Source organism: Zootoca vivipara, chromosome 2 (assembly GCF_963506605.1).
Source record: "Zootoca vivipara chromosome 2, rZooViv1.1, whole genome shotgun sequence".
NCBI lineage: Eukaryota > Metazoa > Chordata > Lepidosauria > Squamata > Lacertidae > Zootoca > Zootoca vivipara.
In genome coordinates this window covers 9,328,187-9,339,035 of record NC_083277.1, presented here as the reverse complement: position 1 = coordinate 9,339,035, position 10,849 = coordinate 9,328,187, and the positions used below count along the sequence as shown (strand labels likewise).

General features: G+C 46.4%; 1 protein-coding gene across 1 annotated transcript; it reads left to right on the top strand.

Annotated features, from left to right (window-relative positions):
* Window positions 1-287: 287 nt before the first annotated feature.
* Window positions 288-8,880, top strand: LOC132591567 (oocyte zinc finger protein XlCOF6-like). The gene has a single exon (XM_060270713.1). The coding sequence runs from the start codon at window positions 3,154-3,156 to the stop codon at window positions 4,912-4,914; it is 1,761 nt and encodes a 586-aa protein (XP_060126696.1). The 5' UTR covers window positions 288-3,153; the 3' UTR covers window positions 4,915-8,880.
* Window positions 8,881-10,849: the final 1,969 nt, after the last annotated feature.

Genomic DNA, 10,849 nt, shown 5'->3' with positions numbered 1-10,849 from the left:
ATCAAACGAGCGGGGGAGCGGCTGATTTAGGCACTGCTGGGATAAATAAGTCTCTCCCCCAGAGGGGGCGCGTCCTTGGAGAGCCCCCAGCCCTTTATATTGCGGCGGGAAAGGAAATCGGAATAGAATAGCGAGCAAGGGAGGGGGAGCAGAGAGGACAAAGAGGTAGAGCTGCAGGGCGGGGAAGGGAGCGATGAGCGGGGAGAGAAAGGGGGCAGAGACCCCCAACAACAACTCAGTTCTTGGGCGCTATCTATAGAGGCCTCGATCCGGCTGCCGATCGGGGACCCTCCATTCTCAGGGTTCGCATTGCAAGCCACACCCCCCAAAAGAAATCAGCCTTCCTGCCTTTTACTATGTGTAATGCAGCGGGGTGGGGGTACAGGGGGGAGCCTTTCTGCAGAGGGAGCACCGGCAGAGTTTGCATTGCAAGATCTCCTTTGCTGCGCCCTTCCCGGCCTTTGAGGGAATAGAAATGGGAGGGCCACCAAGGGCTGGGACTTGAACCTAGGCCTCAATTCCGCGACCCTCTGCATGTTCTGGGTTCCCCCTGGCAGGAATCCCTGGGGCGCTCCTGGCTCCGCCCGGGAACTCAGGCAAGGCTTGGTGGGTCTCCTTTGTCTAGAGCAGGCATCCCCAAACTTCGGCCCTCCAGATGTTTTGGACTACAATTCCCATCTTCCCCGACCACTGGTTCTGTTAGCTAAGGATCATGGGAGTTGTAGGCCAAAACATCTGGAGGGCTGCAGTTTGGGGATGCCTGGTCTAGAGATGGGGTGCCCAAGCTTTTTTCGAAGAGGGTCAGATTTAATGACATGAACATGCATGAGGGCCAACCAAAGTTGTTGACCTTTTTTACGATTTTATCCCTGGTCTAGAGAGAGGGAGTCCATGGAAGGGTTATTGGAGACGAGAGAGGCCTGGATAGAGACCTCACCCTGTCTCCCTCCTCTCCCCCCTACCTGCCACAAGTCCACTGATTGGGAGAGATTTGGCGGGAGGGCAGAGGAAGTTGGGGGGCTGAGGGAGGAAGTGTGAAGCATCCCTGGGGGAGGAATCGAAGCCATCTTGGAGAAAGAGAGACTTGGGGTCTGCCTGCGTTGATTTCTCCTTCCTGCCCAGGAATCTGACATGACTTCAAGTCGGCCCTGATCCACCCACCCTCTCTTCCCTTGAAGCTCAGGCCTTGCCTTGCCATAAGTCCCAGATCAGCTGCTGCATGGGGTGCTGGGGGTGTTATAGCAAGTCTAACCATTGGGGGAAAGAGGAAAGGGAGGGTGCCCACTCTATTATTTCCGACCTTTGAGGCTTTTGTCTTGGCAATAACAGTCTCACCCACATGCCTGTGTTTCTGTGAAGAAACATCAAAAGGGTTCCTACCCAGAGATAACTGTTCCCCACTTCTCTCCATTCCACCAGGTTTCCCTTATTCCCACTATATCAGTTGTCACGTCTGTGGGATTTAAGCTATTGGGAAGATTGCTATGGAAATGAGTGGGGTTCCCCCAAGCCTGTGTAATCATTATTGCAATTGTTATTTTTTATTTATTTATTGAATTATTAGTCACTTTCCCTTGCCCAGGACAGCCCAAAGGGACTTACAACAGTTGTTGTTGTTGTTGTTGTTGTTGTTATGTTCCATGGTGACACTCCACTCTTCTTTGTCCTGTTTCCTATACTTCGGGGGGCACAGAGAAGGCTGTTCTCAGGGCCTGCTCCACTGTTAAGCAGGAGGCAGCAGATGCAGTGAAGGGCAAGGAGGGGACTGAGCTGAGTGTCATTTGGCTTGTCCTGATTTAACCCTCTATCCTCTCATCCAGTGGAAGGTGTGGTTCCATTACCAGTGTCCAAGACACAATACAGCAGCCTCGGGAAGTCAATGGTGCAGGGTGATTTGGGAATGTGTGCAGTTGGACTATATCAGGAAGATGTTGGAGATCATGGAGGAAGGAGGAAATGAAATACAGCTATTCAGCATTTTCAGAAGAGGGGGAAGAAGGGGAGGGTGTGTCCCACTAGATAAGACTCCCATCATCCCTGGCCATGGGCCACCCTTGCTTTGGCAGGTGGTGCTTTGTGTCCAACCACATCTGGAGGGTCAGAGATGCCTCACCTCAGCATAGAAGGTTCCTCTAGGGCAGCATTTCTCAACCTTGGATTCCCAGATGTTATTGCACTGCAACTTCCATAAACACTGACCACTGGCCCTGATGGCTAGGAATGATGGGAATTGTAATCCCACAACATATATGTGGTCGTCAACAGGTTTACCACACCTATCAGCCAATCACCCATTCCCACCACCCTTTTGAGTAATACCCTTGGCACCCTCCCACTATATATAAGGGTCTGGTGACTTAGATGGTCTCTTAAGGAGCTACTGGAAGGAATTTTTCTATTTTATTTTTTATCTAGACCCTAACACTATAAATCCAATGTGCCCACACTCAGCAGGGGTGGAGGATTATTGTGCGGAGGATGAAGAACTTCATGGTGAATTTAGGACCCTGATGAAAAATGGGCAGGTTCATGGACATAGAGCAGCTCCCTTTCATGTGAGAAACTACTTTTTATTAAAAGTAAACCCCACAGTTCAACCGTATTGTAAGATAATGCTGCTTCATTAACGTTGATTGAGGTTTAGGAAAGGCTGATGATGCATTGCAATTATTTGACATTATTTCATTTGCCTTTCCTAAAAAATTGTAACATATGGAGGACAGGAGATAATACAGTCATATCTCGGTTTAAGTACACTTCGGTTTGAATACTTTCAGTTTAAGTACTCAGCGGACCTGTCTGGAACGGATTAATCCACATTCCATTACTTTCCATGGGAAAGTTCGCTTCAGGTTAAGTGCGCTTCAGGTTAAGTGCACTTCAGGTTAAGTACAGACTTCTGGAACCAATTGTGTACTTAAACCGAGGTACCACTGTATACAATATGTTAAAATAAGAGAAGGTGCTAATTGATGTGTGTAATATTCCTTTGTTCTCTTCCTAGAAAACAAATAGGATTCCCCACCCGCCTGTCAAAAGAAGACAATGGAGAAGGCAGTCAAAATTCTGGCGGGCCAAATCCAATGGGAATAACGAAGAAACCATTTAAATACATGGAGTGTGGGAAGAGGAGAGGATAAACAATTTGAAAGTATGGAGTGTGGAAAGAACTTCAGTCAGAGTGGAGACCTTAGAAAACATCAACGAACTCACACAGGAGAGAAACCATTTAAATGTATTAAATGTGGAAAGCGCTTCAGTCACAGTGGAAACCTTAGAAGTCATCAACGGACTCACACGGGGGAGAAACCATTTAAATGCATGGAGTGTGGAAACAGCTTCAGTCACAGTGGAAACCTTAGAACACATCAACGGACTCACACAGGGGAGAAACCATTTAAATGCATGGATTGTGGAAAGAGCTTCAGTAAGAGTGGACTCCTTAGAAGTCATCAACGGACTCACACGGGGGAGAAACCATTTAAATGCATGGAGTGTGGAAACAGCTTCAGTCACAGTGGAGGCCTTAGAACACATCAACGGACTCACACAGGGGATAAACCATTTAAATGCATGGAGTGTGGAACGCACTTCAGTCACAGTGGAAGCCTTAGAAGACATCAACGGACTCACACGGGGGAGAAACCATTTAAATGCATGGATTGTGGAAAGAGCTTCACTGACAATGGAAGCCTTAGAATTCATCAACGGACTCACACGGGGGAGAAACCATTTAAATGCATGGAGTGTGGAACGTGCTTCAGTCAGAGTGGACTCCTTAGAAGTCATCAACGGACTCACACGGGGGAGAAACCATTTAAATGCATGGAGTGTGGAACGTGCTTCAGTCAGAGTAGACTCCTTAGAAGTCATCAACGGACTCACACGGGGGAGAAACCATTTAAATGCATGGATTGTGGAAAAAGCTTCAGTCACAGTGGAAGCCTTAGAAGACATCAACGGACTCACACAGGGGATAAACTATTTAAATGCATGGAGTGTGGAATGTGCTTCAGTCACAGTGGACTCCTTAGAAGTCATAAACGGACTCACACGGGGGAGAAACCATTTAAATGCATGGATTGTGGAAAGAGCTTCAGTCACAGTGGAGGCCTTAGAAGTCATCAACGGACTCACACAGGAGAGAAACCATTTAAATGCATGGAGTGTGGAACGTGCTTCAGTCAGAGTGGACTCCTTAGAAGTCATCAACAGACTCACACGGGGGAGAAACCATTTAAATGCATGGAATGTGGAAAGAGCTTCAGTCGCAGTGGAACCCTTAGAACACATCAACAGACTCACACAGGAGAGAAACTATTTACATGCATGGAATGTGGAACATGCTTCAGTCAGAGTGGAAGCCTTAGAATTCATCAACGGACACACACAGGAGAGAAACCATTTAAATGCTTGGAGTGTGGAAACAGCTTCAGTCACAGTGGAGGCCTTAGAATTCATCAACGGACTCACACAGGAGAGAAACCATTTAAATGCATGGAGTGTAGAAAGAGCTTCAGTCGGAATGGACAGCTTAGAATTCATCAACGGACTCACACAGGAGAGAAACCATTTAAATGTATGGAATGTGGAAAGAGCTTCAGTCACAGTGGAGGTCTTAGAATTCATCAACGGACACACACAGGAGAGAAACCATTTAAATGTATGGAATGTGGAAAGAGCTTCAGTCACAGTGGAGGCCTTAGAATTCATCAAAGGACTCACACAGGAGAGAAACCATTTAAATGCATGGAATGTGGAAAGAGCTTCAGTCACAGTGGAGGCCTTAGAATTCATCAACGGATTCACACAGGAGAGAAACCATTTAAATGCATGGAATGTGGAATGTGCTTCAGTTGGAGTGGACTTCTTACAAAACACCAACAAACTCATACAGGGGAGGAAACCATATAAGTACTATGGAAGTAGTTAGTATGGAATGCTTTTCAAAACATCTACCGAATTCCATGGGGTGGAACCATTTAGAGTGCAGAACATTTTTCTCTCTGATTTTACTCTTTCCTTCAAATCAGTAACAGGAAATCAATCTTAAATGCATGCAGCATCTATGAACTTTTGTAGTTTATATGTAACGTTGTTTAGACATGTATTTAAAGTAATGAAGGTAACATTTCACAATAGTAAGCATAATATAATATTTAATGTATTTTTAGATAGGGAGGGGGAGTGTGTAAGTCTGGAGTGTTGCTGCTGAATGAGGAGTGAGCTGGTTTTGGTGTTTGGTGGAGGGAGTTGGAAATGTTTGTATCCAGGAATGGAGAGTTGCACAAAGTGGAGCTGAGATTGGTGGTGTTGCTTTGGAAGCAGAGTTTGTTAGATTAATATGATAGGAACAGCAGCATAACTCTCCCACTGTTATAATTGCAATAATGGAGTCATGACTCAGAAAGACTGAAAGCACCTACCGGTACTATATGCCCAAGTTAATCTTGAAACCCTCACCTTTTCCTTTGATTTATAGATATACTAGCTGGCCCTGCCACACCTTGCAGTGGCTAATCGCTGTGACCGCCCCCACCCTGTCCCGATCCATGACCTATTCTGTCCCCCCCCCGCTCATCCCTGTGAATCACCCAACACTGTCCTGACGTACATCCAGTCCCCTCCTCCCCCCAACACCCACGCAGGCGAGTCAGTATCTCCATTTGGCCTAATCTGTAAAGGCTTTGGCCTAGGAGGAGGAAGAGGAAGAGGAGTGGGTGGGATTATGGCAATATTTGCCATCTGTTCCTTTGATGTCAACTTGAGGTGCAATATTTAGCCTTTTTTGACAGAGAAAATCACGTTTTTAGGTGTGTTAGGGGTGGGATTTTATGAATCTAAGGTTCTGCAAACACACTCGTATTGGCAAGGAACAGTGTGTCCAAATTTGTGTGAAATTGGGCAACCGGTTTCGAAGAACATTGGACTATAACAAACATGGACCTTCTACATTTATATATATACTAGCTGACCCGGCCACGCGTTGCTGTGTTTCTTTCCTGTGATCCCCACCCCACCCTGTCCCGATCCATGACGTATCCTGCCCCTCCTCCCTCCACTCCGGCTCATCCCTGTATTTCGGTAGGATACCCTTCCTTCTGTTGTCCCTGGGGAGTGTTGGCCCCTCCCCCATGTATCTCCATTCCTTGGCCCCCACCCTTCGATAAGGAACTGTTAGGTTCTGGGTTCTATTTCCCAGCATGCACTTTTGTCTGAGCCCTCTGTTGCCCCCTCCCCCCTGTATCTCCATACATTGGCCCCTGCGCACGCATCGTGAACATTTCTATATATTTAGATTAAGGAGCGGGGGTGATGATGCACCCTGGGACCCAGAGAACTACTTAAAGAATCCCAACCCGGGACAGGCCCAGACAGAAGGAGGGGGGTCATATGGGCCACTTGGCGTGGGCCTCCAAATCTAAAGGGGGCCTTGGTCAGCATATTCACAATCAGTAAAATGAAAAAACTAACAAAAGGGTTAAAAACAGGGCCACATTATCTATCTGGCCCGGGCCCTGTAAGGGCCTGGCAACAGAAGGCGCGTTCTGAAGTACCCGAGTTGTTCAGTTCCATAAAAAACCCAGTAAGTGGGAAGGGGAAGGGGAAGGTAGGGGATTGTAAATGGGGTGGGGGGTGGCCACTGCAAATATCTGAGGACTTAAAATGGGGAGAGAAAGTGCATGGTTGTTGTTGTTGTGTGTTTTTTTAAAGTTGCAGAGGCTTACAATCAGTTGTTTCTCCTAAAATAAGACATACCCATAAAATAAGCCATAGCAGGATTTTTAAGCATTTGCGCAATATAAGCCATACCCCAAAAATAAGACATAGTGATAGGCGCAGTTCTGGAGGGCCCCAAGGAAGAGGTAAGGCTGGGCGCGTAATAAAAAATAAGACATCCCCTGAAAATGAGCCAATTATTTTCAGCCGGGGTTTGTGGGTGTGGCGCATTGTTGTGGCTAATCCCTGTGACTGCCCCCACGTGTCCCGATCCATGATCTATTCTGTTCCCCCCCCCTCCATGACCGGCGTATCTCATGATGTTTTGAAGGATAGTATTTACTTTTGTCTTGTGGATTTTGGGGGGGGGGGGTAGTGGTGCTAAATTGTAAAGTAAAAACCCCTTGCCATGCCCCCAAGTGCATTGCTGTGGGTTATCTACCCCCCCCACCCTACGTCAGCCCATGACCTATTTGGGCTCCTTCTCCCCCCACCTCCCACCCAGGGCTCCATTCGGGATAGTATTTAAAGGGCTGTAGAGCTGAGGCCTAGTCTGTAAAATGGAGCCTTGGCCTCCTGTTTTACAGGATCTCGTGGCAGAGGCGGGGTTTATGGGTGTGGTGCGTTGTGGCTAATCCTTGTGACTGCCCCCACGTGTCCCGATCCATGATCTATTCAGTTTGTCGCCGTCCCCCTCCATGCCCGGTGTATCTCATGACGTTTTGAAGGATGGTATTTATTTGTGTCTTGTGGATTTTTGGGGGGGGGGATAGTGTTGCTAAATGGTAAAGTAAAAACCCCTTGCCGGCCAGGGGCCTACATAAATCAAAGGCCGTGCTGCGGTCTGTGCCACTCCCCCCCCCCAGGCAGGCCCCGACCTCCACTTGGCAATGTTGGTTTTTTGGTGGTTTTTTTTGGGAGGGGTAGTGGTGCTAAATGGTAAAGTAAAAACCCCTTGCCGTGCCCCCAGGTGCGTTGCTGTGCCCCCCCGGGCTGTCAGGGGCCTACATAAAACAGAGGCCGTGCTGCGGCCTGTGATAATGGCCGCCTTGGTGGTTTCAGTTGCTTGGTTGATGATGATGTCATTTGGTTTGTGGGTTTGGCTTAGATTTCACAGGAAGGGAGGGGGTGTACTGTGGGAGGAATTCCACTTGAGGGCGCTGTTTGACTTGGTGGAAATCCAGCTCTGTACCTGCCCAGGTGTGTGATTTGAGGGATTTTTGTCCCCAACAACACGCGGGGAGTGGCCTGGATCATTGTGTCAAAATTTCAAGACGATCGGTCAAGCGGTTACGGAGAAAAGTGGAACCTGGATTTTCACGATATTTACATTTATATATATATAATTGTGTATACAGTAGATATATTTGATGGCAGGAGAAGTAAAAGGGGTGTTTAGTGGCATAACCAGGAAAGGCTCTGTTCCTAGGTGCACGTCTTGCATGAGGAGGGAAGGGGCACAGGGAAGAAGGGGCCGTATCAGAGCATCTCAAAGCAATGTGCTGGTGGGGGCATGGTGACCCAAGTGTGTGTAGAATGCTATCCCCAAAAAGGCACAGGGGAGAAACAATATGGATGAGTATAATGTGGAAGGAGGTTCAGGCAGGTCCCAAACCGAGAGCGCTGAGGGTCAACTTCCTCCAAATCCACCAGCTGCCCCAAGACAGGAGCCACCTCTGGGCTCTGAGGGTGGAAAGCCTCCCCTCCACCTTTGCAAAAGGACATGATCCAAGGGAGTCCTTCTGACAGCAGACCACAATGCGCCATCATGTACTGGCTGGATGCAGAAGAGGGGGGAGACCACTCTTCACACTCCTAAATTTTCCACGATTCCTGCTTCATTGGATTCCATGGGTTCTAGTTTTATGAGGGGGTGGAGCTTTTCTTTATCCTCTTTCTCCCTGCTCTCTGATCAGTCGCTCCTTCCTCGTCTTCTCTCCAAACTAAAAGGTCCCAAATGCTGAACTGTGCACAGTACTCCAAATGTGTTCACGCCATAGATATGCACGACTCCCTTAGGATAGTAGCAGGTGTGTGTTTTGCTAAATGCAGAATGGTTCTTTTATTAGATTCAGAAGCAATACAAGTGCAAGTGGAGTGAGAAGTTGTACAGATTTTGTTCTGAACAGCAAGAAATATATGCATTACCATCTCAAGCTACCTGGACTGCTGCTGTTTATTTCTGTTTGGGGTGAGACAAATGTTTAGTTGGGGTGGGGAGTAGTTTAATTTTAGCATAATTGTTTCTTGTTTTATTTCTATTTTATTATTTTGTTAAGTTATTGTATAGTTTGTATTTTGCTTTTTAAGGGGAAAGGATCAGGGCTGCCTGGGAGGGGGCCTCAGTCAACAGGATGACTGGGGCAGGTTCCACAGGGAGGGATGTACTGGGACACCCGATCTCAGTGATCACGGGCCGGAGGACCTGGTGTTCACCTCTAGTGACATAGGTGATCTGACACTAAGTAAAAGTGAAACAAAATAAGTGCCATGGTCAGATCACTTCCTGGTGCAACTGGACTTCTCCGCGACCCTTCCCCTCTGCAGGGAGGTGGGACCAATTTGGATGGTCCCCCCGCACCACTTAATGGATCCAGATGGTTTCCAGAGAATGGTAGGGGATGCTTTATCCCATGTTGATGGCCTTTCAGCTGATTCCCTGGTGACCCGGTGGAATGTGGAGTTAACCAGGGCTATTGACTGTCTGGCTCCAAAGCGCCCTCTCCAATTGCATGGAGCCTGGAGAGCCCCCTGGTTCTCCCCGGAGCTGAGGGTGCTGAAACAATCGCTGAGACAGCTAGAGCGCCGGTGGCAGAAAACTCACTCTGAATCAGACCGGACACGGGCTAGAGCTCAGTGTCCAGGCTAAATGATGGGAGGGGGATAGGTGGCATCTAACACCCGAAAAGCTAGCAAAAATATATAAAAATGATGCCAATAAATGTTGGAAATGCAAAGAAATAAAAGGGGATTATTTCCACTGTTGGTGGGGTTGCAAAAAAGTAAATAGATTTTGGACAGAAGTTTATGAGAATGTAAAAAAAAATATTGAAATGGACATTTGAGAAAAACCCCGAGATTCTATTATTAAGCCTGATCCCGGAGGACATGCCTTCAGATAGAAAGAACATCCTGCTCTATGCCTGTGCCGCGGCCAGATTATTAATAGCACAAAACTGGAAAGGAGAGAAGCTACCGACTATACAGGATTGGCATATTAAATTAGTGGAATTTATGAATTTAGCTAAATTAACGGCGATAATCAGGAAAGTCCCCAGACAGAAATGGACAAAAGAATGGAAGTACGTAGAGGATTACCTTCGAGCTGAAGGTATTAGTGCTAGATGGGTAATTTGCTTTGATTAAATTCACACAAGGTCACTGGAATTGTAAGAATAGGTGAATAAAATGAGATAAATGTAAAATGATAAGTTCATAAGGGAAAGCATAGTAACGTTCAGTATAATAGGGAATCGATATGTAAATGTTGGGAAGTTTATTGTGATTTTATTTCTTGTATTTTCTTTCTCTTCTTTTCTTTTCCTTTCTCCCCCCCCTTTCCCCCCTCTCTTTTTACTTTTTCTAATAAGTTTTGGGTTTTTTCTTGTATAATTTTGACTTACGTTTGCATTTGTGTTATATCGATTTTCTTTTCATTTGTGTTGATTTATGTTATGTTATGTTATGTTGAATTATGCTGATTTTATTGTTAATATGTTTAATAAAGTATTTTAATCTTAAAAAAAAGATTGGCAACTCTGGGAAACGGAGGGGGGTGCGCCGTGGCCCTGGTTACAGCATTAACACAAAATTAAAAACCATTTAAAACAGCTTACAACCATAAAAATATGTGCCTGGTGCCAAGTGTCCTTGAGGTCTGGTGCCTGTTAAAGATACATATTTTTATCCAGACTCTCAGAGGAGGTGAGGTCATGCTGTTAGCTTCTATTTATGTGACTCACACAAGTGAGCGTTGCATGTTATGAATTGTTTTATTGTATTTATTTTATTGTATGTGTTTGGTAGTCTGCAGTGCCGTCCCTGGGCTCTGCATGGTGAGGGATGGTTTTATACCTTAAGTTAAAATAAATAAATGTGTTCTGTCCAAAAAAAAAAAAAATGATGGGAG